The sequence below is a fragment of the Ambystoma mexicanum genome, chromosome 13 (genome assembly GCF_040938575.1).
Source record: "Ambystoma mexicanum isolate Mex_15411 chromosome 13, UKY_AmexF1_1, whole genome shotgun sequence".
Classification (NCBI taxonomy): Eukaryota; Metazoa; Chordata; class Amphibia; order Caudata; family Ambystomatidae; genus Ambystoma; species Ambystoma mexicanum.
The window spans coordinates 715,063,801-715,091,155 of record NC_090938.1 but is presented as its reverse complement, the minus strand read 5'-3'; the positions used below and the strand labels follow the sequence as shown (position 1 = coordinate 715,091,155).

General features: G+C 41.2%; 2 protein-coding genes across 2 annotated transcripts; both read right to left on the bottom strand.

Moving 5' to 3' along the window:
- Window positions 1-4,525: 4,525 nt before the first annotated feature.
- Window positions 4,526-5,881, bottom strand: LOC138520506 (uncharacterized). The gene has a single exon (XM_069632861.1). The coding sequence runs from the start codon at window positions 5,879-5,881 to the stop codon at window positions 4,526-4,528; it is 1,356 nt and encodes a 451-aa protein (XP_069488962.1).
- Window positions 5,882-8,211: 2,330 nt separating this feature from the next.
- LOC138520671 (mucin-22-like) lies at window positions 8,212-12,085 on the bottom strand. The gene is made up of 2 exons (XM_069632949.1): window positions 8,464-12,085; window positions 8,212-8,357 (listed from the first exon to the last, which is right to left on the bottom strand). Exon 1 carries the CDS (start codon window positions 10,887-10,889, stop codon window positions 9,537-9,539), a length of 1,353 nt encoding a protein of 450 aa, XP_069489050.1. The 5' UTR covers window positions 10,890-12,085; the 3' UTR covers window positions 8,212-8,357; window positions 8,464-9,536.
- Between the last annotated feature and the right edge of the window lie 15,270 nt (window positions 12,086-27,355).

Below are 27,355 nucleotides of genomic sequence, written 5' to 3'. Positions count from 1 at the left end.
AGTGCTCTTGTTGGTTTCCGATCCAGCGTTCGTTGGTGTGTGGTTTACTGTGGCATCTAAGAGGGGTGTGAAGTCCACAGGGTCAACTAAAGTCCGGGCATGAGAAGTTGTTGGTACGGGGCTTCTGCTTGACTCTGAGACACTTGCTTGTTTCAAACTGGTCACCATCACCAGAAGCATCACCGTCGCAAGGTTGGTGGGTTGCTGCGTATCTCTTATTAAATCAGCTGAGCTAATGGTGGTTTCAGAAAACTCTGGCGGTTCCTCTTGCATAGAGACTGCATCTGTAGGAGTAGAGGTGTGAGATTCCATGCCAGCTTCCGAATCATTTAATGTGGGTTGTATTGATTGCCACTGTGTAGTTGTGTTAAATAGGCTGTCCCCAAGCCTATGTTCAGTGGTTACTGCCCTTGGTCTGGTGGCAGGCTGTGTAATAGGCGTATGTGCAACCTTTGAAGAACTTGATATTGGTTCAAGGCCGTTGGTTGCTTTGTTAGCAAATACTGAGCCTGTGGGATGGCTTGTGATACCAGAACGATCTGCTAACGGTTCTGGGCTCCTGTTTTCATGTGAAATAATTGTGCTGGTTTCTGGGCTGCTTTTGTGTTCTGGCTCGGGTACTGTCATTTTGTGGCTGTTGGGGTATATGTTAGTGGTCAAAGCCGCTGCACTATTTGTAACAAGGGAAGCCGATGTAGCTGCTGGGACGTTCTTTGCCGGCTCGGAATCAAATGTATTAAAAACACTAGATGTAGTTTCAAAATTATGTTTTTTGTATTGGCTTGTTCTCAGCTCTGATGGCATTGCATTTTCTTGATTGCTTGTTACTACTGCCAATGTTGCTTGACTGCTTGTTGCATCAAAATCGGTTGTTACGGAAACTAGCCTGCTTGTGCTTCCAGAGCCTGTTCCTACTAAACAGTGGATTTTTGTTGCCTCTGAAGTTGTTGAGGTCACTGAGTAACTTGACGTTTTTGAATCTATTGCAGGCGCTCTCTGGCTGGACCTGGGCACAGGGATGGTTGTGTATATTGAATCGATTGTAGAGGGGAAACCAGGAGTAGTTAAAGGGTTGCTTGTGCTTTCTGACCTTGTTCCTGCTTCTGTGTGTTTGTTACTTTGTTTTGGAGTGGATGTTAGTATGTCTCTGCTTCTTATAGGTCTGACATATGTTGCAGCTACTCCGCGGCTAGCACTGGGTTCGGAGATATTTGTATCCACAGAAGTGTTTTTAATGCGTGAATCATCTGTTCCTTCAGTGATGCTTTTGAGTTCTGACTGATTTGTAACTGTTTGGCTGTTTGTGATGCCTACGGTGGCTGTCTTCTCTCCTTGTATGGTAATAGTTACTAAGACAGTTGTTGAGATTGGCGTCTTAACATTGGTTCTTTCAGTGGTTACTGTGGAGTCTGATGGACTTGTGGAGCTCACAGCATCACTTAGAGTAATAGGTAGTCTGTGACTTGTGCTTGAGGCTGAGGTATGTGTTTGGGCCTCATTACGACCCAGGCGATAAGTTACCGCCTGGGCCGTGACTTTACCACCATGGCGTAAACTACGTTTACGCCATGGTGGTTGGCGGACTTACCGCCCCATTCCGACCTTGGCGGGGCGGTAAGTCCCCAATCCCCATTTACCCTTCCCCATTCCCATTTTTGCCCCATAGGGCATAATGGGAGTGGGGAAGGCGTTAATTACGCCACCGTAAATTACGGTGGCGTAATTAACTCCATGGTCCCTTAGCGCCATGGATTTTAACACCTGCTAAAAGCAGGTGTTAAATCCGCCATGGCGCTAATGGACCTCGTACTCAGGCGGTAAGGGTCGGCGCTGTTTACGCTGCCGTAAACCCCTTACCGCCTGGGTCGTAATGAGGCCCTTTGTGTTAAAATGGGTGTAACTATAGGAAGTCTTATTGGCACCAGGTTGGTAATTTCCTGTGTTTTAGTTGTTATAACTGCTTGGCCAATGGTGGTCCCAATTGTACCTCTCCCTTCCTTTTAGTGAGAGATTGCGTGAAATGAGGGAGCAGCGGAGACCAAAGGGTCCCTTAAAGTTCCGGAATGAGTAGGTGAAAGTATAGGGCCCTTTCTCGACTCCGAGACACGGTCTTGCTTTGAACTGGTCACAATTACAGGAAGTGTTGTTGTAAGAAGAATGGCTGGTTGCTGCTTGTGCATCATTGTGTTAGCTGATAAATCTGCTGTTTCCACTTGCATAGAGGTTGCACCTGTAGAAGCAGAGATCGGGGATCCAATGTAGATTTCTGAATCAGTACCAGCCCCTAGGGGTTCAATTGTGTGCCTCGATACAGTTGTGTCAAATAGGATATCTGGAAGCCTCGAATCTGTTCTTGGTCCCATGGTAGGCCCTACATTGGGTGTATGCAGGAGTGAAGAAATTCCTGTGTTTTCAAGTGTGGTGGCTTCTTCTGAAGAGCGTGCCGGACTGCGCGTATTTCCAGAATGAGCTGATAATTCTTCCAGGGAGCTGGTCTCCAGTGATGCAGTAACGCTGGCTGCTGGGTTGATTTGGAATTCTGGCTCCGTTAGTGCGCTGTGGCTGTTGGTGGACACTTCGGTGGTTGTAGTCACTGTGCTATTGGTAGGGGCTGCAGCAGACATAGCTATTGTAAATGTATTTGATGGCTCTGAACGAAGTGCATTTACAAAACTAGTTTTAGTTCAAACCTATTTTGTTGTCCATGGTTTGTAGTGAGCTCTGAGGCAGTTGTTGTAGTTGCTTGGCTGTTTGTTTCTCCTGTCAGTACTGAGAGTTCTGCATGGCTGCTTGTTATTTGCAATTCAGCAGTTGTGGGAATTGATCTGATTGTGCTTCCAGGACCTGATCCTATCGCACCGTGGCTTTTAGTTGGCTTGGATGTCGTTACCATATTTGAGCCTCTTCTAGGCATTGAATCCACTTCCGGTTCTCTCTGATTGACACTGGGTGTAGAGATGGTTATATAAGGTGTACCACTAGCAGTAACAGAAACAGCTTCTGTTGAAAGGCTGTTTGCACCTTCCGACCCTGTTCCTGATTCTCTATGGTTGCTACTTGGTTCTCTTGCAGGTGTCAGAATGACTGTGCTAGGGGTTGATTGTAAACCAGCTGTCTTTGTTCTGTGGCTGGTACTGGTATCAGAGACATTTGCATGCATCAGAGTGGTTGTTATGGCCAAACCTTCTCTTTCTGTAAGGTGGCCTGTGCGTGCTGAGGTAGTTGTTGTGGCTGTTTGGCTTCTTATTCCTGAGGCTCCATTTAATTCTCTTTGACTGGTAATAGCAACTGACGTAGGTGTTGGCAGTGGTGTGTTTTTATGGGTTCCTGAGTTCATGTTGGCTATTGTAGAGTTTTGTATAACATACAATGGGGTTTTGAAGTCCCCAGGTTCACTTGCATAATCCCGGAAATGAGTATTACTTGATATGTGGCTGTTGCCAAGCTCTGGCACACTTCCTTCTGTTGAACTGGTTGTAGTCGTTGGAACTGTTATTAACGCGCCATTAGTAGTTTGTTGTCTGCTCATTGTTATGTCCGCTGGGTCACTGGTTGTCTCTGATGATTCCATCAATCCTTCTTGGTACGCCGCAACATCTGCTGGTGCTGAAGTCATGGAGCTCATGTTGGCTTCTGAAGGAGCATCAGTTGTTGCGGTCCAGATTATTTGCTCTTGTGAAGATGTTGTATTTAATAGACTACCTGCGGGCTCTGGTTTATCTGCTTGTACTAGACTACTGGTTGTTTCTGGAGACAGTCATAAGCCTGAATGATTGCCTGTGAGTTCAGAGTGAGGGTTTAAAGCATCTTGGCTGCTGGTTCTGAATGATACTGTTCCACCAGTTCCATGTTCTGATTTTGTAAGTATCACTGTGTGGCTGTCTGTATACACTCGATTTGTCAAAGTCAATGTGCTACCCATGACAACTAAAGCAGATGTAGCCGCTGTGTAGTTCTTTGATTTCTCTGAGTCAGGTGTGTGCACCAGAATAAATGTACTTTGAGAGATATGGTGTTTCCCATGACCGGTAGCAAGCGCTGCCGCAGTTGTCCATCCTTTGCTGTTTGTGGCTCCTGACCATTCGGCTGGTGGTGCCAGCCTGTTTGTTTTATCCGACTGAGTTGTTTCTAAATGTGATCTGTCTGTGTTTCCCGGCTATGTCCCCGTCGCCCTCATTGTTAATGTCAGAAGGCCGCTTGCGGTTCTTGAATCCACTGTGTTTGATCTATGGCTGCTACTGGGCTCAGTGGCCTTTGCTTTCAGTGGACCTGTTGTAATGAGGGAAACAGCTGTTGTTGAATGATTGGTGGTGATCGCTGAGGCACTTGTTGCAACCACTTTGTTGCTTGTGGTCTCTGTGCCAGCTGTCAACTCTCTTTGGCTATTCGTAGCAAGTAAGAGCACTGTTGAGGGTGTTTCATTTTTGATTCTGGAATCAACCATGGTTTGCTCAGAGTGTACTATGGCATCAGATGTTGTTGTGGAAACCCCTGTGTTACGTAAAGCCAATGAATAAGTCATAGTTCATGTCTGGCTCTTGCTCATTTCTGAGCCAGTTGTTTTAGATGAGCTGGTAGTATTCCTAGCTTTCATTGTTGGTACATGGTTAGTTATTTGTAGTGAATCTGGTATATCTGCTGCACTGGTGCTGCTCTCTGGTGAAGGGGTCAATTTGCTGTATTTAAAGGTTGGCGGGTCAGAAATCAAGGAGTCCAGGCTGGTTTTCAAATCTGCATGAACAAAAGTAGGGGTGACTGATTGATCCTGTGTAGCTGTGCTTAATAGACTCTTTGTAGATCTAAATGCATGTGTTCTGGGTTTGGTGGTAGCCTCCAGCAGAGGCACATTGGCAGAGTGTTCTGTGGCCCCAGAACGAGTTACTGCTTCCTCGATGCTCCTTGGGGCTGAGCCTACGTGACTACTTGTAGGATGAGATGTTGATAAGTCTGGCCTTTTGGTCTGGATTGATAGAAATGCAAGTGTTCCTGGGCTGCTGTTTTTTTCTGACTTAGTGCCAATTTTGATTTTGGTATGACTGTTGGTGTACGCTTGGGTGGTCACTGGGCTACTTGTAAAGAATGAACCAGATGTTGCTACTGTGCTGACGTGTGTTGACTCTGAGTCCGATGTAGGCCCAGATTTGGCTGTAGCTTCTGAAATATGTTTGAAGTCCCTGTTCTTAGTGAGAAGTGAGACAGATGTTGTATCTTCTTGGCTGTTTTCTACTCCTGGCAATTCTGTCAGTGCTTGTTGAATGGTTTCTTTATGAGATGCAGATGTTGGAGAAGTTAATCTGGTTGTGGTTCCCAACCATTTTTCAGCTTCACTGTGGTTGTTGCTGGGTTTTGATGTGGGCGTAACAGCCACTGTGCCACTTGTCGTTCTTGAGCCAGTTTTAGCTGCTCCTTGAAGAGTACTGGGCTCAGAGACCATTCTCTGCGTAGCAATTGCTTTTTGGAATGAGTCGTATGTTTCTGCAGCGGAGATTGGGAACTCTGAGACAGTGGTTGCAGCTGATTGGCTGCTTATAATACCTGAGTCTGCAGTCATCTCGCTTTGACTGGCAATTGCAATAGTTGTTGACATCTGTGTGCTTTTGTTGATTACCAGATCAACGGTGGTTATTTCAGGCAATGCTGTGGCCCCAGCATCAACTGAAGCCCAGGCAGAAATAGTATATGGTATTTTACCAGTTTTTGACTCTGAAACAGAGGGTTCAGTAGAACAGTTGTTTATCATAGGAAACATTGTTAGCACAATCTTGGTGGTTTTCTGAGCTCTGTTTGTTGTATTTGTTGCTTTGGTGGCAGTCTTTGAGGAATCTTTCAATACTTCTTGCAACAAGGTTTTATCTAATGGAGGTGAGGATGCAGAAGTCATATTGGTTTGTATAATTGCAGGTTTTACTGTGTGGCCGATTGATTCACTCTGAACAGTTGAGTATAACGGACTGTCTATTAGCCCTGACTCAGTTGTCACTGTTCTTGTTCTCTTGGTAGTCCTTTGGCCGGGTGTGCTTGCAGTCTCTGAATCATTGTCTGTTTCTTCGAGGCTGGTGGTTTCTTCTGTAGTGGCGGTTGAGCCTCCTTCATGGTACCTTGTGGTTTGGTTTCAGAATGATCTGCAAATGAGTCTGCGCTGCTTGTAATGGAAAGTGACAGAGTTGTTGACGTCAGTGTGCTATTGTCAGATTTCAACTCACCATTGGGTATTTCAGAGGTTATCGTGGTATAGCAGCTTGTTGTGATGGGCACTGAGTTCCTAAAAGCCTGTACTTATTAGTAAGAATCATTTGGCTGGTCCTGGACTCTGAGACCAAGCCGTGTGATGATCTGGTTATAATCATAGGAAACATATACACAAGGTTGGCAGTATGTTGTGTTTCAGCTGTTACATCGTCCTGACTAATGGTGGTTCCTGATGAATGCTTCTGTTCCTTTTGGCTATGGGTCACATCTAGCGGGCCTGTGGTCAGGGAGATCAAGTTGGTTTCTAAATCAATATTAGTTCCTGTTGGGCTGAATGATTGCCCTTTTGTGGTTCAGTTTGAAGGATTCTCAGTAAGCCTTGATTCAGTGATTACTGCTCTTGGCATGCCAGTGGACTCTGTGCTAGGTGTATATGTGGAAACATGTATAGGCCTTAATGCAGTTGGTTTTTGATCTACATTGGTGGTTGCCTCTGGTGTAAGTGTTGAACCTGCATGAATAAGTTTGATTCTTGACTGAGCTGTTGATGCCTCTGTGTTGCTGGTTTCAACTGATATGATTGTTCTGGCTCCTTGGTTGCTTTGGGTTTCTGACTCAGTTCCTGTGGTGGTGTATACTTTGGTATACACTTCAGTGTTGAAAGTCAATGCGTTACCTTGAATGCGTGAAGCAGGTGTTGGTGTTGTGTAGCTGCTTGTTGGCTCTGAGTCATTAGACTGCATAACATTGCCTGTAATGTCTTGATCTTTATGATTGCTAGTGGACAGTGAGGCAGTTGCTGTATGTGCTTGACTTTTGGTTGCTCTTGCCAATACTGGTGATGTTGCTTGACTGATTATTGTATCAGATGCAGTTGTTGTGGAAACTGATATGGTGATGCTTTCCAGGGCAGTTCCTGTTTCACTGTGTCTGCCTGTGATTTCCAGAGTTGTTGTCAATTCCACTGACCCACTGGTAGATCTGACCTTCATTTCATCTTCCATTCAGATGTTAGTGCGCTCAGAGATTGCTGCCTTTGTTATATTGGGTGAAGTCGCCAAAACAGCTATGGCTGCAGAGCCGCTGGTGATGTCTGAGCCAGGTGTTGCAGCTGCTGGAATAGTCGTTGTGGTCACAGATGAATCAGTCAATCCCATTTGCTTGGTCGTGATAAAGTTGAGGACAGTGGTTTACTGTTGGATCCTGAGTCCTTTATTGTCACCGTTAGGTTAGTTGTTGACAGACGGGTTATTGGCATCTTTGACAAACTGCTTATAGGCCTTGTAACTATTGATGCTGTACGCGGGATGGGTATGGACTCAGAGTAGGATGAAGCAATTTCCACTTGCTCAAGACTGGAGGGTGCCGCTGTAACACTTGGTGTGCCTCTATTATTGCTTGTGTTTTCGGGGGCTGCTGCTGATGCTCTTTGGCTGCTGGCTACAGCAGGCAAAGGTGTCGTTGTTAAGCACTTAGTTAGGATTTCTAATTCACTTTTCAATATGCTATTAATTGCAACTTGTTCTGGACCAGCTATATGTTGGTAACCGACTCCCACCTTAGAGTCATTTGTTGTTTCATCTAAATTGGTTTTAGCGTAAGCGGGTGTTTTAGAAAATACTGTCCGTCCTGCTAGCCCTGAGCTAGCTTCCCCTTCTCCTGACAATACTGGTGATGCGCTTTGACTCATCATGTTGTTACGCTCACCTGGCTCCCACAGGGGCGTCGATCTGTACTGGACAGCTGTGGTCTACACCAATGTGAAGTGCCGAGATGACGGACTGGACTGGCCCACCTAGCTTCGTTTGCTTGGCCCGTAGGAATATTCTTCTGCAAATGGAGAAAGGGAATTAACCACCCGTGGAGTTGAGCGTTAACCCCCCCACTCCCGCTGTTCTCCCCTCTGATCACCTTTGATGTCCCCTCTTATATTCTCACCTGATGGTTTGGAAAAAATACTGTCTGTCCTGCTAGCCATGAGCTAGCTTACCCTTCTCCTGACAATACTGGTGATGCGCTTTGACTCATCATGTTGTTACGCTCACCTGGCTCCCACAGGGGCGTCGATCTGAACTGGACAGCTGTGGTCTCCACCAATTTGAAGTGCCGAGATGACAGACTGGACTGGCCCACCTAGCTTCGTTTGCTTGGCATGTAGGAATATTCTTCTGCAAATGGAAAAAGGGAATTAACCACCCGTGGAGTTGAGTGTTAAACCCCCCACTCCCGCTGTTCTCCCCACTGATCACCTTTGATGTCCCCTCATATTCTGACCTGATGGTTTGGAAAGATGAGCTCTCCATCCTGCATTGAGGGCAGGGGCGCGTAGATAACCAGTTGCTTCACTGGCTCGAAGGAATTGGTGAGTTCCAGAACAATATTGACTCTGAGATTCCCGGCAAGACGCCGTAAGTATGCAGTTCGTAAGAGTTCAAATGTCTGACTTTCACTCTTGTAATGTTCAGGTAAGGATTTGTATTATCCAACACAGTTCGATAAAATAATGTCAATATGTAACCTGTTGCTTTCTCCCTTATTCAGGCGCTGAGAGAAAGTATGAAGTCTCGGGGAATAATGCCTCCGGCGGTTAAATCAGTTAAGTCTATTGTGGTGAGGAGGTTTCCCCTTGTTTGTCCCTTTGTTTCACCTTGCTGTCCTTTTGTTTCCCCTTAGGGGCCAGGTTCGGCGAAGATGCAGTGGAAGCTGCGCCGACCCGTGAAGAGGAATAGTACCCCGGTGGTAAAATCAGGTAAGTCTGTGGGGGGTATCTAATATTGCCTCTGTGTATTCCCTTGGCTCACCTTGCTGTTCTTGTCTTCCCCTTAGGTGCCGGAGTGCGGCGGGAACATGCAGGAGGATGCGGTGGAATGTGGAGATGCTGCGAAGGCGGTGAGTTCAGCGTGGTGCTGCAGCAGGCGAGGCGACGCGCATAAAATAGCTTCTTTCTTCCAACTCGAAGGCGCGATGGATCGGGAATTCAGGTAAGGATCAAAGGTATTGTTCTTGTTCTAACCTTTTCTCCTTCTTTCTCCCTTTTTCTAGGAGCTCCAGAATCGAGGCGGGCATGGTAGAAGACTGGATGCAGACTTGCAGGCACGGTGAGCGTTACGCTGCTGGGTGCAGAATAATGAGAAGCGTGTGCTGCTCTTCGGGCGTGGTTTAAATAGCCTCCAAAGTAGTCCCAGCTAAGTATTCCTCCCCAGCCCCACCCGAGTTAAAAAATAGTCCCTAGGTAAAGCAGTCCCTTCCAAGCCTCTTTTGGCTTGGAGCTCTTGCAGCATGGTCTGCATCAGGTAAATTTGCAGCATGGTCTGCATCAGTTAAGTTTTAATCTATGAGCCTGGCGCCTATGGCACCAGGACTGACTCTCCATATGAGCCTGGCGCCATAGACACCAGGACTGCACCCAAATAGCCCCTAGCAGGGGTTGTTGGGCTTGCTTGGGATAACTTGATGCCTGCTTCCAGGGTTGCTGGACTTGGTCTGGGTCCCTGGGGGTAGGCATCATGACACATGTTGTCATACTCTGCTGTTGTGGAGACTGGCATGCCCATGTTTTCCAGACCTGCTCCTGTTCCCCTGTGTCTGTTAGGGGAGTCAGCTGTAGTTGTTGATGTCACCGATCCACCTGTAGATCTGACGTGCGTTGTACCTTCTCTTGGGCTGTTACTTGTCTCAAAGATTGCCTCCTGATTTGGACTGTTAGTGGAAATAGTTTGGTCATGATTGGTAGTGGACAGTGAGGCAGCTGCTGTATGTGCCTGGCTTTTGGCTGCTCCTGCCAATGCTGGTGATGCTGCTTGATTGATAGTTTTATCAGATTCAGTTGTTTTGGAAAATGTTGTGCCGTGTCGATTTGTGGATTTTGGCATAGTTTCTATTGTCACTGGTCCACCTGTAGATTTGACAGTCATCGTCGCTGCACTTAGGCTGTTGCTTTGCTCAGACATTGCTGTCTGTTTTGGATTGGTCGCAGTCACGAAAGCAGATGTTGCTGTAAGGCTGGTGGCGATGTCTGAGCGAGTTGTTGTAGCTGCTTGACTAGTGGTGGACACAGGTGCACCAGTCAGTCCTACTTTGTTGGTGGTGATTTCTAATGGATTAGTTGTGACTTTTAATGTCCTATCAATTGTGACTTGCTCTGGGCCGGTCATTTGCGTATAACTAGTTCCTGTTTTGGGGTCATTTGTTGTTTCATCTGCGATGGTGCTACCACCAGACAGTGTTGCAAATAGCCCTGGTGTGGGGCTAGCTTCTCCCTGTCCTGCCAATACTGCTGATTTTGCGTGACTGGCTGTTTTATCATGTTCAGTTGTTGTAGAAAGTGGTCTGCTGATGCTTCTCATACCTGTTCCTGGTGCTCTGTGCCTGTTAGTGGATTCTGGAGGCGTTGTTAATGTCACCGATCCACCTGTGGGCCTGACATCCATCGTCGCTCCTCTTGGGCTTTTGCTGTGCTCAAAGATGTTTGCCTGTGTTGGATCGGTGGTAGTCACAGGAACAGTTGTTGCTTCAGGGCTGCTGGTAAGGACTGAGTCAGCCATGTTAGCTGCCTGGCTAACTGCAGTCACATATGCATCAGTCAGTCCAACTGGGTTAGTTGTGACATCAAATAAATGTGGGGACATTGGTCTACTGCTGGATCCTGTATCATACCGAGTTATCACAGGGCTAGTTGTTGACACAAGGGTGACTGTCATGTTTTTGGATTCTGCTATTAGTGGTTCTTTGGCTACCCTCTAACTTTGCTAGTTGTAGGTCAGCTGTGGTTTCTAATTCACGTTTTAATGTCCAATCAATAGTGGATTGTTCTTGAGCTGTCACATGCTGATAATCAGTCCTAAGGTTATTTGCTGTTTCACCGAAGCCGGTGCTAACGTCTGTGGGCGTTGCAAAGAACCCCAGCCATTCCGCTGGTCCCGAGTTAGCTTCCCCTGCTCTTTTATTAATGGTTGAGTCTGAATTAGTGGGTGTAGCTTCTATGTTTCTGTTGCTGTCAGTCAATGATGCTGATGTGTTGTGGCTGGTACCAGGCTGTGTAGTAGCCACTGTGACGTCAGAGTTGATTCCTACCTCTGGCCACATTTGGGTTCTGGGAGGACTGTCTGTGGTTTTTGGTGGCAATGTTTTCAAAACTGTCTTGCTCATTGTGGTCCCAATTGCATTTGTCTCAGGGTCATTGTCCCTGGTGGACAAACGTAAATATCTGGTGGATTCTGGAATTTGTGTCATTTCTGAATCACTTATCGCAGCTGGTTGAGAGGTCGATGTGAAATTGACAACGTTCATTGCAATCCCAGTAACAGTTGAGTTTGTTCTGGATATGGTGGTTTGGTCTGTGCTACTTGTTTCTAAGGAGCCAACTGTGTTCCCAGAAAATGGTATTGCTGCTGCAGAGTCATCATTGAAGGTCATTGATTGTTCCATTGTGGTCCCTTCAGATGTTGTTGCTATTGACTTAACTTTGGTTGGTTTCCTGGAGCAATGTTGTCTGCACTGACTCGGCTGTTGTGCTAAGTGTCCATTCCTGTCTGTTGATGACTTTTTGTGTGTGTGTATCTCTTGTTATACCAACAGTGGTGATCTCCAGTGTAGGAGGAAATACTGTGGCGTCCTCGGCCACCAACACAGCTGATTGCCCGGAGCTTTTGGCTGAAGGGCTTAAAGCGGTTATCTGTGCCACTGGGAGTGGTGATATTGGAGAAGAATCTGTGACAGTCACGGCCGGGGTGGTGGACAGGACGGCAGTCTTTGTGACTTCTGAATTCCCTGTGTGCTTCATAGTCAATGGCAGTAAAGGTGCAGGGTTGGGCATCTCCTCCGACATTGTCGCGGGCATTGTTGCGTCGGGAGTGGTGGTAGAGTGAAGCGCAGGTGTAGCTTCTGCAGCATTGCTTGGCACCACACCTGTAATGTGGATGAGCAATTAGTGAGAACATTGTAATAAGTACACGCTGCACATAGACCCAACAAAGTAATGGCATCCAGAGATCATTATGCTCAACAAATTGGTCAAGTACATCCCTTCCGAAATATGGCACTCCCCGATTCAGTCTATATTCCTAGCCAACTGTGCAACAGTGTAGCCAATTTGAGCATCGGCCACAAACTGCCAACTACTCATTCTTTTCCTGTTATGACCACATGAAGTAGTTCAATTACAAACCTGACACACCGCCAAACAGATTTAAAATTAATAATAGAAATAAAAGAAATATATATAAGTACACCCAACATATAAATACGCCTTAAATCATAGACAAATCATTTTTCTATGCAGTACATATTTATAATACATACTCAATTAATTATCAATAATGCAATAGTACAAGGATATATTTCTCGTGCAATATTGTAAATAAAAGTGGCGGTTTCTAGGAAGGTTCAACATGTGTTTATGCCAACCAATCCATTAACCCATAACACAGACCTATGTACAATGAAAGCACATTCATAATATTATTTTATAGTAAAAAATACTTTAAAAACACATAAGGTACTGGCAGCATTCAGCCAATCCTGACCGTGGGGTGGCAGCCATGGTTATTTGAGAACTGGCTCTGGGAATAACCAGTAGGTCCCTCCAATCTCCCAGGGTTCAACACTCCCTTTGATGGCCACTCAGCATCAATCACTTCATTAAGGTGATTCATACATAAGTGTAACCCACTAGCTGTCTCTGATCTGTCAGATCTGACAGTGTCTGTTTCTACTTTCCTCCATATTGCCATCTATACTTTAAAATGCAATCTGGTTCTGCTGGCAAACAAGCTGCCAGCTATACTTTAGACTTCTATGCCATCAAATGGTGGAAGTGTGGAATTGCAACAAATTGCCATCGACATCATTATACTTTTATACATATGGATGGATTACAACATTCACTTTGTTTAAACCAAGAGCAACCATTAAAGTCTGTCACTTAACAACATGAAATTCAGGCACAATATGTACAACCTCTCAATAGGTCACTGCATGTCATTCAATGTAGGACTAGGGTGCCAACAGAAGCGTAAGGGAGGGAAATCGGCACTGTACCTAGTGTGGCATTTTGCCCTTACACAAGTCCTGCCCACCTTCCTGAGGCAATATTATCCAGATCCCTTCCCAGTTTCAAGCCCATCTCCATGTATTAAAAAGTCCGGCCTTGGCATGCCGTTCTCAGTTAATAGGTGTCAATAGGCTGGGAGACGAGGACTGTGAAAGATGGCAATAACATGGATGGAATTGATTTATAGAGGAACAAAGGAAGGAGGAAGTGATTTAGGGTTTCGATGAAAGGGTTGACATAGGTGCAGTTGTCTCCTCCAGTGGGAGGGCCGGCAGTAGTTGCCAGTGGCAACCTTATGCATGTCACTCAGGTGAGCAGACACCTTTTCGTGGCAAATAAAGGTGGAGTAAGAGAGCGCCCATTACTGATGGCAGAACTATCGGGAACAACCTCATGAATTCCAGTCTAGTCCGGATATTGAGCTCAAAGCCTGAGAATGAGTAGTTGCCAAGGAAAGCAGATAAATGGGATTGGAGTCTACACACGTTAATGGTCAAATCCTTAGCAAAGGACTATGTTTTACATGCCCCTTTATTTTTAAAAAGTCGGTCATATGTGTTTTATTTTCCTTATAGGGATAAAAAGAAAATGCATATTAAATTAAAAATCAATTTATTAGAACGCTTGTAAGTGATAGACTCTAAGATTAACCTTGATAATGTCAAGAGATTTTGTAGAATTTGTCGTAAACATACTGTAATGTCATTTGTCATTTGTATAGTGCCTATTCCCATTGGTATGGTCTCAAAGCACTGTAGGTGAACGGCCTTAGAGCACCGAAGTCCATGGTATGGGAAATTTGTCAGAGGAGTTTAGAATGCGTGTGTGCATCATAGCCAATTCGAAGGAAGGTAGGTAGGGGTGGCCAAGTCCCTGCTAGCGACCCATGTCGAGCTGGCTTGTGGATGGGTGCTGTGAGGTTTTCAGGAGAGTATGTGAGTGCTGGAGACTCATTATGTGTCCAGCTAGACTGATTTTGTGTCCTGGGATTTAGCTGCATTCTAGTGACAGAGGTGTTGTGCGATGTGTCATCCAGTAGCGTGTGATTGCAGATGCGTGCGGGTGGGTCACCATGCCTGTGGCTATTTTTCCATCGACATGGAGTGTGATACAGACCCATGTGTCCTGGCTGGTTTCTTGATTACTGAAAGTGAAACTTTGAAACATTTACCAATTAAATGTAGTAGTTTTCAGAGGAGGCAAAGATAACATTTCTCACAGAATTTGTAAATAATAATGAAATCTTAAAGATTGACTATTAGAAGCAGTTTATTAAATGGTAATCAGCTTTCACTTACATTAGCTGCTATTATTTAAGTATTTATTATGATTGTGTACTGTGTAGAATGTAAATTTATTGTATATGTAGAGTTGTATTTTCTAAAGATTTAAGGTGTATTTATATGTCAGGTGTATTTATCGGTGTATATTTTTATTTTTATTTTGCATGAAAGGGTTTGGTGTATAATGTTTGTATTTTAACCATTTCACAAATTTAATGATGATTTTAAAAATACAATGAGGACTGGCTATTGTATGGCTGATGCTCAAATCTGAAACAAGCCTTTGGGTTGAACTGGTTGTAATCATAGGAGGCGAATTGGCATAAGGTTGGTGTTATGCAAAATGATCAGGCAGGGGCCTGGACTGATGTTCAAGCTACACTTTAGAAAACGCATCCACTCAGATGTTGACTACACCTGTACCAAGGGCTACTCAACACATAATGATGATGATAATGATGCGCTATGTATATATATATATATATATATATACATATATATATATATATATATATATTCAGTGACAAAACTTTGTTAAAGGGACGTTATGGTTAAGTTGCGCTACTAAAAACCTATGAAATTCAGTGAAAAAACTTTGTCAAAGGGACGTTATGGTTCCAAGTAAAACCGAAAAACCCTTGAAATTCGCCAGTTATGGTAAGCTAAGCAACCATAACTCGTGCCACCACCGTGCACTGCTAAGACTAACACCCAGGACATCAAAGATGACATCACAAATGTCATTGATGACATCACTGATGACATCACATGTGTATGTACTTTTCATGAAATATGTGTACAAGGGATTCTTATTATAATGTTGCGAAACAAGTGTCAAGGATCATTGCAATAAATATCATACCCTAATTAGTGCATTGAACGATGCATTGATATAAATAGCATTCTATTACGGGGTTCTATCTGGTATACTAAGCTACTCATACAGAAACATAACATTGTGTGCAGCATACAAGATGAAGGTATAATATTCGTAATGTTAATATGTTGAATAATGAAATGATAATAGTTTTCTTAATAGATTTTTGTGTACTGTGAAATATGTAATACGTAGCTAAGAAAACACATGTATTACATAATTGCATTACTATAGACAAAACACAAAGACACAAGAACACATACCAATATGGGTATATACAGGGAAAGTGAAGTTAGCAAAAAAGCACAAGTAGTAGCAGAAACAATTCATAGCTTAACTGATTATTTTCATGCAAATAAATGATTCCTCTGTTTCAAAGCTGCGATTTACCCTATGTATATGTATCACTTGATGTGATTGGACCCACAGGGAAAGTACAGCCATAAAAAAAAACAACAGAACTATCAGGAAGTGCTCATAAGTCTATTGATTATCTTTATGCAGAAAAAGGATTGCTGTCTTTCAAGCTTGTGTCTTCCCGTATGTATATGTTTCATATGATGTGACTGGACTCTAAGGGAATTACTGTAAGAACCTACTTGAAGTATACGTCTACAAATAAAATAACATTTTTAGTTTCTGACTGTTACTGAAGAAAACCATGTGGCCTAGACATGTCAGCAAAAGAAAAAAGAGCGAGCCAGACATGTGATGTCATCAGTGATGTCATCAATGACATTTGTGATGTCATCTTTGATGTCCTGGGTGTTAGTCTTAGCAGTGCACGGTGGTCGCGCGAGTTATGGTTGCTTAGCTTACCATAACTGGCAAATTTCAAGGGTTTTTCGGTTTTACTTGGAACCATAACGTCCCTTTGACAAAGTTTTTTCACTGAATTTCATAGGTTTTTAGTCGCGCTACTTAACCATAACGTCCCTTTAACAAAGTTTTTTCACTGAATTTCATAGGTTTTTAGTAGCGCAACTTAACCATAATGTCCCTTTAACAAAGTTTTTTCATTGAATTTCATAGGTTTTTAGTAGTGCAACTTAACAATAATGACTTTCACTTTATATACATATCATATGGAACTGACTGAATCTCTTCTATTGTACTTGATGTCCGCGAACTCTTTTAATGTTCGCGAACATGTTCGAAGAACAGTACCACTACCTAAAAAACTCTGGGGGGGTATGTTTGATTGTTATATCATAACATAGGAACATTTAACAAATTAAAAAAAAGCACACAAACACATTATATGTACTAATACATAAGAAATGTAACCCATATATACAACACACTAACCATTCATTTAAATGCACTATGTTCTAAAATGGAATATACCACAAGAAAATAAATTGGCTTCCAACATAATTACCTCACAAACACAACAGAACTGAGAACAAGAGCAGACCCACTGAGTACATAGGACATATCTTACCTGAAATAGTAAGTGTACTTAATTTTATTCATATATTTATAAACTTTCTGTATTAGATAAAAAAATATATTATCTTTTTTTTTTCTCTCACAGAAATGTCTAGTACTCTGGAATGGCTAGAGGAACATTTCCCACATGAAGAAATGTCACAAGATAGTGAAACTAATGGTAAACACTTTATAATATAAACCATTTAATTATTATTATTTTGTATACATTTAACATATATATATATTTTTTTTGTACAGAGCATAACAAAATACAAACTACCTCTGAAGAAGCTGTTATGGAAAACACGCTTGACAGCATACAAGAAAAAATTGATTTATTGTTGACCAATTTTAATAATTTGAAAATTTTTGTTGAAGATCATTTTAAAACAAAAACGTCATACCATTGCCCCACATGTACTTGTCCCCCCTCACCATATCCCAGTCAATTATCCCCAAACACTCTCCATAACCCAAAACGTTTTGATGAGACTTCCATCCCTTCTTCACCTAATAACAATCATGATGAAACCCCTAATTCTCCTGTTTTTGTTTCTGTTTCTGCCTCACCTTCTCTGTCATAAATTATTAATATATGTTAAATAAAGTTTAATTTTTATATTGTGTTGTAAATAGTTTCTTTTTTTTTTTAAAAACAATGTAGGTGTCCGCGGACAGTGCAGGTGTTCTAAAATGTTCGTAAATAAACGAAAATGGAGGTTTCCTGAAGAACACTATACCTGTTCGTACTGTTCGCTAGCAAGATGAAACTATTCTAAGAACACACGCGGTGTCCTGAAATGTTCGTAAAAAAAAAAATTAAAGTGTCCTAAAGAACACTATATCTGTCAGTAGTGTTCGCTAGCAAGTTCAAACTGTTCTAAGAACACACGCGGTGTCCTGAATTGTTCGTAATTAAACGAAAATGGAGGTGTCTTAAAGAACACTATACCTGTCCGTACTATTCGCTAGCAACTTGAAAATGTTCTAAGAACACAATTGGTGTCCTGAAATGTTCGTACATAAACGAAATTGAACGTGTCCTGAAGAACAGTATATCTGTCCTTACTGTTCGCTAGCAAATTTAAACTGTTCTAAGAAACACGCAGTGTCCTAAAATGTTTGTTTCACGTGTGACGCAATTTTAATTAATTCAGGACCCGAACAGTGTCCGTAGAACATCAACGCGCATGCGCTAGCCAATCTCCGTGCATTTGGTGTCCTGCGGACATGCGCTTCCTTCGCGGACTTGTTCGCGAATGGATCATATGACCGCGCCCACGCTGATCGCGTGTTCTGAATGCGGACACTGTTCGGGTACCCGAACAAATTAAAAGTACATTTTCAATTAATCCATAATATTTTTCAATAAAATCTCACCATGGCACAAGTCCCACATAGTAATCCTGAGTTTCTACATACCTTTTGAAACTTTTCAAACTTTTTTTTGTGTTCGATCTGTCCGCGGACAGCGCGCATGTCCGCGAACCGCGCACAAGCACCCCTATAAAAGACCACGCCTTAGAGCTTATTCTCATTGTGTTTCTGGCTATTCTTCAGAGCACAGCTATTTCTCCAGCAACTTGCTGATTACACCATCGAGATGGCATCCCTGGCTGCAGAACTGCCACCTGGTGCTGCACCTGCTTCAGCACTACCCCCACCCCCTCCACCACCACCACCTCCCCAAGGGCCTGAAGAGGGGAACAGGAGTGAGGATGCGGAGGCGGAAGAAGAGGATGATGAGAATGAGGTAGAGGAAAACCCTACTACCCGCACTAGGCGTGAGTCTTGGATGTGGCGGTTATTTACCATTCATTGTAATGTTCCTAAGACTCGTGCGAACCGTGTTACCTGCAATGAGTGCAAAATTATACTCAGTCGTGGGAAGCACGGTAAGTACAGCTTTGGGATCACTACTATGAAGCAACACCTGAGGTCATTTCACTCTGGGGCTATTCGCAGGGTTGTACCTTGCGAAGAACGTAGCAGGTTGATTTCCTCTACTTCATCCTCTGTTTCTGATCCTGTCACCACAAGCACCACCTCTGTGGGACAGCGTCTTCCTCAAGCTGCCTCACAGGCCATACAGAATGCTGATGACCCTTACCTTTTGAGGGTCACAGTTGTATGTATGTACTGTGACACAGTATTCTGCAGGGGGGAGCGACTTCGTAGTGCTTTTGAGACTATCGTCTCAGAGCACGAGAAGATCTGCTCACTACCCAAATAAAACCCGCTCTACATCTTCCTCTCTCAGCTCGCCCTTTCTTATCCCTGTGGTTGGTGTCCCCCCCTTTACCTTCCTTTCCCCTCCTCTCCTATTGTGTCATGTATAATAAACCAACAGAAAATCAGCTATCACTACAGATAAAACTACTTCTTCAACTTTTAATATAGTGCAAAGTAAGCATACCAATAAAAGTATTTTAGCCAAAATGTACCGTCACAAAGTCCTTCAAAATCTTATAAAAACAGGAGAGAAATCAGGTTCAATGCTTAAAACCTATGATAGGAAATTAATCTTAGAAGCGTTGATGGACAGTGCAATTCTTCTGAAAAGAAAGTTATTTATTTTACTGTTAAACAAAATTAAACCACTAACAAAACTAATAACTAAATTACAAAAAAGACTTCTCAATAAGCGAAATGTCAACAGAAAGAACTTCTTAAGTATCTGCGGAGGTGAATGGAATCACACTACGAGCACAGAACCATATTTTAATGAATAAGCGTACAAACAAAAGCAAACAAATACAATTGCCATACATGGCAGTGGTCGAGGTTATGAAAAAGTGAATAATACCATAATGGAACAAGAAGTACTCCTTACAAAAATATGCCCTGAAAACCTAGAGTTACCCCTCCATTCAACTGAATCAGAACGTCTAGTGTACAAATGGCCATGCACGTCAATGTGTAACATTCCCAAACAATGTTTCAAATCTTTACGCCAATTCCTCAATAAATATGTAAAAAGCAAAGACAAAATCAAAATTAAATTACTGCAAAATTTGGATACCTGTCCAGTGCGCAAGTACACAGGACTACAAGGACATTCATTGGCCTGCATTACAGGACCTACTTGTAAAACCACTTTCCATGATATCAAAAGGATATCAACACATCATTCAACTATAAGAAATCTAATCTATAAACTGTACTATGCTAAAAGTCCTGCTTTAGCACTAGCAAAGTTAAATAACATCCTTCTACATGGTAGAGCAAAAGACCTACTTGAAGAAATTCACTATATCCAGAAAAAATATTTTGGAAGTGAAAGCCATTTACAGAATGAAATAGCTTTAAAACAAATTAGCAACAATTCTACACATGGCAACTTTTTGCTAAACACATACAAAAAAGAAATACTAAAATTTAAAAGTACATCAGCTGAAGTACCAAACCATGTATGTGTATGTTGCCGTAGAACTTTTTATAAAAGTAACACAAAAACTGTAGACCTATCATACAAAATAGAAGACAATGAAGATTCTAAATGGATTGAATTAGCTCTCTACCTTGTAGCAGAAAACAAATACGAAATAACTGAGCCCTTAATACTTTGCAGTTACTGCACTACAAAACTTGACAACAACCAAACTCCTTCACGTGCTATCACAAATAATTTGGAATTATACCCAGTACCAAAACCCCTACAACAACTTAATTTATATGAGAGCATCATAATTCAAACAGTACACCCATTGCAAGCAATAATACGCCTTCAACCAAAAACAGCAAAATTACCTCCTTCTGAATTGGCAAAAGGCATTCTTGGAAAAGTAGTTTATTTACCATTAGATCTAAAAGAAAATGTGCATACTCTAGGAGTGCAACGTCCAATGCAGCAATCTTTAATTATCTTAGTAAATGGAGTACCTACAAAAGACAAAAAAATATGGCAACAGCTGGTAGATTTATATAAAGTTAGACAAGCCTTCCAATATCTTAAAGAGAATAATGAATATTACAAAGAAATTAATATTGAAGAAAACTTGAAAGATACAACTGAAATAATTCAAGAAACACAAGAAGCTGGTCAATTTGAGCTACTAGATCCTGCTACAATATCAAATACTTTAGACCATTATACATTTCATCCTTTGCACTGTAATGACACCGTAGAAGATGTACTGGAAACTTACCAAATGCGTCAAACAAAAGGATCGCCAATCAGCATATGGGAAAAAAGTATAGAAGCACGTGCTTTTCCTCTACTCTTTCCTACTGGCAAAGGAGGAAGGTATGATGATAGACCTATTCAAATATCAGCTTCAGAATACCGCTCATTACGGATGTATTCTGAAGATCCCAGATTTAGACAAAATGTGGAATACATATTCCACCTACTCTTTGAAAGTGAACTAGCAACTTTATGTTACGGAGTTGCACACATATTAAAATCAGGATCACACTTTCGAAATATGACAGCTACACAATTATTAGAAAAAGTGCAACAAAAGGATGAGGTTTTACAATCAAATATTACAAATCTATTAGCAAATATGCGTGTTACTAAAGAGTACTGGTTTCGACGTCATGGGGATGTACGTTGTATGATCAGAAACCTTGGCCCACCCACTTGGTTTGTTACATTAAGTTGTGCAGAATATGCATGGGAAGATTTACATGATTTCCTACGCATATCAAATAAAAACAAAACAAACATAGATATACTAACAGCTGGAGAACTTTGTTCTTTGGATCCTGTTAATGTTTCAAGATATTTTCACCATCGCTTCATTGCTGTGCTACATTTTATTTGTAATAAAACTGTTCCTCCCCTTGGAGAAGTGCAACACTTCTTTTGGAGAAAAGAATACCAAGCCAGAGGAGCACCACATATCCACATGCTTTTATGGATTAAAGATGCTCCTAAATTTGGTCAAGACAGTGATGCCACTGTTTTACAGTTTATTGAAAAATATCTCACTTGTGAAATTCCATCAGAAGCCACAAATAGTGATCTTCATGCACAAATTTTACAATTTCAAAGACACAAATGTGGAAAATATTGTCGTCGCAAATACAAAAACAAAGGGAAATACTACACCAAATGCCGATTTGGTTTCCCTAGACCAGTTACAAATGCAGGTCAAGTGAACAACCTCATGTCTTCAGTTAGACATAGTGTTAAAGGTAAGTCACCTAAAAATACATATTACATAAAAAGAAAAGAAGAAGGAAAATATATCAATGATTATAATGCAATCATTGCCCACTTATGGAATGCAAACATAGATGTGCAGTACATTGCAGACAATTGTATTGCAGTTGCACGATATGTCACAGCACACTTAACTAAAGCAGAAAAGACAGAGCTTCAAGACCTCTGGAATGACCTGTCATCAGATAAAACAGTATCTCAGAAATTATACAGCTTGGGCATAAAAATGCTCACCCATAGAGAATGTGGATCATATGAAGCAGCTGATCGTTTAACTGGTACTGCATTGTATGGTAAATCTGAAAATATAGTATGGCTAAGTCTTGGTCCAGCTAAATCTAGAAAAAGAGTTCTAAAATCATATGAAGATATAGAAACAATAGCCAAACAATAGCCAAACATGATCCCAACAGCCAAGACATTTTAAAAAACAATTTATTGGACACATACTACCCAAACAGAAGTAATACTTTGGAAAACATGTGTCTATACCACATAGCCCAAAACTACACATACAAAAATAATATGAAACCTGATGAAAAAAAAGGTAAATATAGAGTAACAAACTGTGAAGGCAGCTTAGTTAAACTCACTAAACCAAATTTAATTAATCATACCAAATTGTCATTAAAGACTCCTCAACATAAAGAAGTATATTACATGTCCCTGCTACAACTCTTCAAACCATGGAGAAAAGAAGAACAATTGCTAGATAACTATGACTCATATGAGGATGCTTTCAAAGCAAATGAAAGCACTATAACTGATGTAAACTTTACACAGTACAAAACAATGTTGCACAATGAACAGCAACACGAAGAAGAACTCCAAGCCTAACTAGATAAGGACACTCCTGACAGTAGTCAACCTTCTGTAACAGGAAGCCAAGAACCACTGGGAGAACCACTAATAATAAATGAGGCAGAATTAGCTATGATAGAAGTAGAAAACACCATGTGTCAGTATGAAGATAAGGAAGACTTAACTATACTACAATCAAAACTAAACAATGAGCAAAGTAGCATTTTTCAAGAAGTAACAAAACAAATTGCACATGGTGTAAAACATGAAAATAAAGAATGTTCCTGCCATAATTATAAACCTATAATACTGTACGTCAGTGGTGAAGCTGGTTCTGGCAAAACAATCCTAATCAAAATCCTTAGTAAGTTCCTTCAACAATTGACAAACAACAAACTGTCAGCTGTTGTCATTGCCCCCACAGGTTTAGCTGCCTACAACATAGGTGGTGTTACATTACACCGATTACTACTATTACCAGTAGAACACCAGAACAAATTAGACTATTACAAACTTTCTGCAGAAGCTGCAATGGAATTACGCAGAGTATTGAAACAATGAAAATGCTACTAATAGATGAAGTGAGCATGGTCTCCAACCTGATGTTAGCTTTGATTCACCTCAGATTACAAGAAGTACTCAAAACAGACTATGAAGAGCTCTTTGCAGGAAAACACATTATTGTTTTTGGAGATCTACTTCAATTAACACCAGTAAAAGGTGAGCCTATTTTTAAAACATTACGACACAAACTCTGCTGTAAAACTGTTGGCAGCATTGGAAATGTCAACCTTTGGCAACATTTCCAATACAGAGAATTAACAGAAAACATGCGGCAATCTGCAGAACTCACTTATGCCAACATTTTAAAAAGTATCAGAGTTGGTATACTTTCTAAAGAAGCAGAAGGAATATTGAAAACCCGGCACATTAATGCACTTTATGGCGATAATGCATGTGCTACAGATGTTATGGAACAATTAGCCCACAAAAATGTCAATTGTATGGCCTTAATGCCAACTCTTGCAAGCTGTTTCAAATTCAATGAAATCATGCTAAGTAAAGAAATGCAACCAATCATGGAAATTAGCGCCACAGACAAACTAGATGTACATGGTATGACACTACCCATGTGTGACCAAGCCACAACAAGACTAAATAGTTTAGAAAAATCAATCTCAAACACAGCAGGCTTAGAAAAGATATTAAAATTATCCTTAAATTGCAGAGTAATGCTTAAACGTAACCTTGACGTGGACCAAGGACTAGTTAATGGAGCACTGGTTACAGTTGTTGGCTTTCAAACATAACCACGCGACAACAAAATTCAGTTTGTCAATATACTCTTTGACAAACTTTCAGAAGTAAAAAGGATAGGACGCTCAACAGCTAGATTCCTTCTCTTCAAAGATATGTATGTACGCAGAGAACAATTTTCTCTAACTCTTGCATACGCAGTCACGATTCATAAATCACAAGGTCTTACCCTAGACAAAGCAATGATAGATATTGGTAACACAGTCTTTAAAGAAGGCATGAGCTATATAGCACTATCACGCTTACGTACACTTGACGGTCTATTTCTAATCAATTTTGATGCAAGTAAAATAAACGCTGATATTCCTTGCATTTTAGAATACAATAGACTTCGCTCACTATACACCCCCACCTAAACACATATTCTGTTCCACAAAAAGTAAAACGTTATAAAAGAAAAATAAATCAAACAGAAATGCAACATGATGTCATTGCTAATCCTCCAAAGAGAGTAAAAGAAACTAATACTTCATCAAGTACCACAAGCAAAAAAGAATCAATTAGGGAAAGTAAACCAAGTACTTCTTTAAAGAAGGAAGACAAACTCCAAAAAAAGCAGTTAGATACAGAACTACCTGGACCATTTAATTTCTCAAATATAGTTGGTGTAAGTTGCTACGCAAATGTAGCAATGAATATTCTATTTCAATTACCACCAATTGTTGACAACATTTACTTACACAGTACAGACCCATTGTGTTTGCAAATGTTAGTACTTCACAGAAATGCAGCAAACAATCCTGACAACACGCATAGTGTTTTTGGAATAAGACAACAATTGGACTACTATGCTGGAATGGTGAAATTCACTATAAATTCACAGGAAGATACACAAGCATTTCTAATGTACTTACTACAAGTACTGGAAAACAAAAACATACCTATAAATGAATCTTTCAGATTTCATCCATGTGGAAACATACATGCACTCTATGCAACAATGTGACACAAGAAGAAATCCCCAATGAACGCTTCATATATATATCAATACCAAATTGTGAATCCATTCCATTTCAGCCACTTGTACAAAATGCAAACCATGGTAGATTATGCTCTACCTGCAATTCAGATAATCGCTCCACTTTAGTAATACAAACACATAGTAAATACATAATAGTAATGCTTCTACGTTACAATGCAGATGGTACCAAAAACAACTGCAAGCTGACTGGATTCACACATGGTCAAATATCACTTGGTAAGAAAACCTTCACAACAATAGGTATAATCTACCACGCAGGAGCCACAACCAATTCAGGGCACTACACTGCATATATAAAAAAAGAAATTTGGATGGTTTGAATGTAATGATAGTACCATTACTCTAAAGCAGAGATTACCAGGAAATCTTACAAACGCTTATTTGATGTTCTTAAAACCAAAATTTGATAACTAAACTGTATTTAAACCCTACGTAAACTTGTGTTAAAAAAATATAAACTGTTAGAATACTCCAAAAGCTATCTAACTGCTCAAAGATTCTACAACAACTAATCAGATAAATGAATACCACTAAATTAGATAAAAAAATACACAGTTAGAATACGCCAATTGGTATCTAACTGACCCAAAATTTAACAATATCCAAATAGATAAATCAATACCACTAAAATATATTAAAAAAATAGACAGTTAGAATACGCCAATTGGTATCTAACTGCTCCAAAATTTTATAATATCAAAACAAATAAATAATATGTTACTGCTCCAAAAAAATACAACAAGCCAAAGTATTAAGCATTAGCCAGAAACAACAAGTGAACACTGAAAACAAACAAATAAACTGTAGCATAACAGAAAAAGGTTTTTTTTTAATCCAACATGGATTTTTTTTTCTCCCACAGACCCAATGATTTTAGCAACAAATACAGAAACTGAGCAAATTGCACAGTACTCTGATTTGTAATCTACTAAATATGAGGGTCCAAAAAAAAAAGTATATTGGTTATACAATGTAATAAGTCATTACAAAATACTAATACTAACATGCTATTTTCTTTTATCACAGAAATTAACAAGAAAAACATGCACTCCCGTTACTAGACCAAACAGTAAGTATACAATAATAAGGAGAACCATAGCAGCATATCACATCCATAGTATCTAATACCTTTGTTCCTTATACATTTGTTTTTCACCCAAAGTTATAAGCAAATATGAATGTGATATGCTGCGGTGGTTTTTGCCAGGGCATACAGTCTTGGGTGCATGGCCAAATGGCCATGCACCCAAGACTCTATGCCCTGGCAACAACCACCGCAGCATATCACATCCATAGAGTCAAACATTTCAACTATGGTCTATGGAAACTTTTAATGTCCGCGGACATTATGAGTGTTCTTAGAATACTTTCAACTTGTCAGCGAACAATACAGACATCGTTTTCAGGACACCCCCTACGAACATTTCAGAACAACGCGATAGTTCTTAGAACACTTTCAACTTGACAACGAACAATACGGACAGTGTCCTCAGGACACCCCCATTTTGTTTATTTGCGAACATTTCAGGACACTGCGAGTGTTCTTTGAACACATTCAACTTGCCAGCGAACAATACGGACTATGCCTTCAGGACACCCCCTACGAACATTCTAGGACACCGCGAGTGTTCTTAGAAACGTCTTCAGAACACCCCCATTTTGTTTATTTGCGAACATTTCAGGACACCGCGAGTGTTCTCAGAACACATTCAACTTGACAACGAACAATACGGACAGTGTCCTCAGAACACCCCCATTTAGTTTATTTGCGAACATTTCAGGACACTGCGAGTGTTCTTAGAACACATTCAACTTGCAGCGAACAATACGGACTATGCCTTCAGGACACCCCCTACAAACATTCCAGGACACCGGGAGTGTTCTTAGAAACGTCTTCAGAACACCCCCATTTTGTTTATTTGCGAACATTTCAGGACACTGCGAGTGTTCTTAGAACACATTCAACTTGACAGAGAACAATACGGACAGCATCCTCAGGACACCCCCTACGAACATTCCCCGGACACCGCGAGTGTTCTTAGAAGCGTCTTCAGAACACCACCATCTTGTTTATTTGCGAACATTTCAGGACACCGCAAGTGTTCTTAGAACACATTCAACTTGACAATGAACAATACGGACAGTGTCCTCAGAACACCCCCATTTTGTTTATTTGCGAACATTTCAGGACACCATGAGTGTTCTTAGAACACATTCAACTTGACTGAGAACAATACGGACAGCGTCCTCA

Bases quoted from the DNA above. Each gene is read 5' to 3' on its own strand.
- LOC138520671 (XM_069632949.1), bottom strand. From the start codon at position 10,889: ATGACAGTCACCCTTGTGTCAACAACTAGCCCTGTGATAACTCGGTAT.
- LOC138520506 (XM_069632861.1), bottom strand. From the start codon at position 5,881: ATGACTTCTGCATCCTCACCTCCATTAGATAAAACCTTGTTGCAAGAA.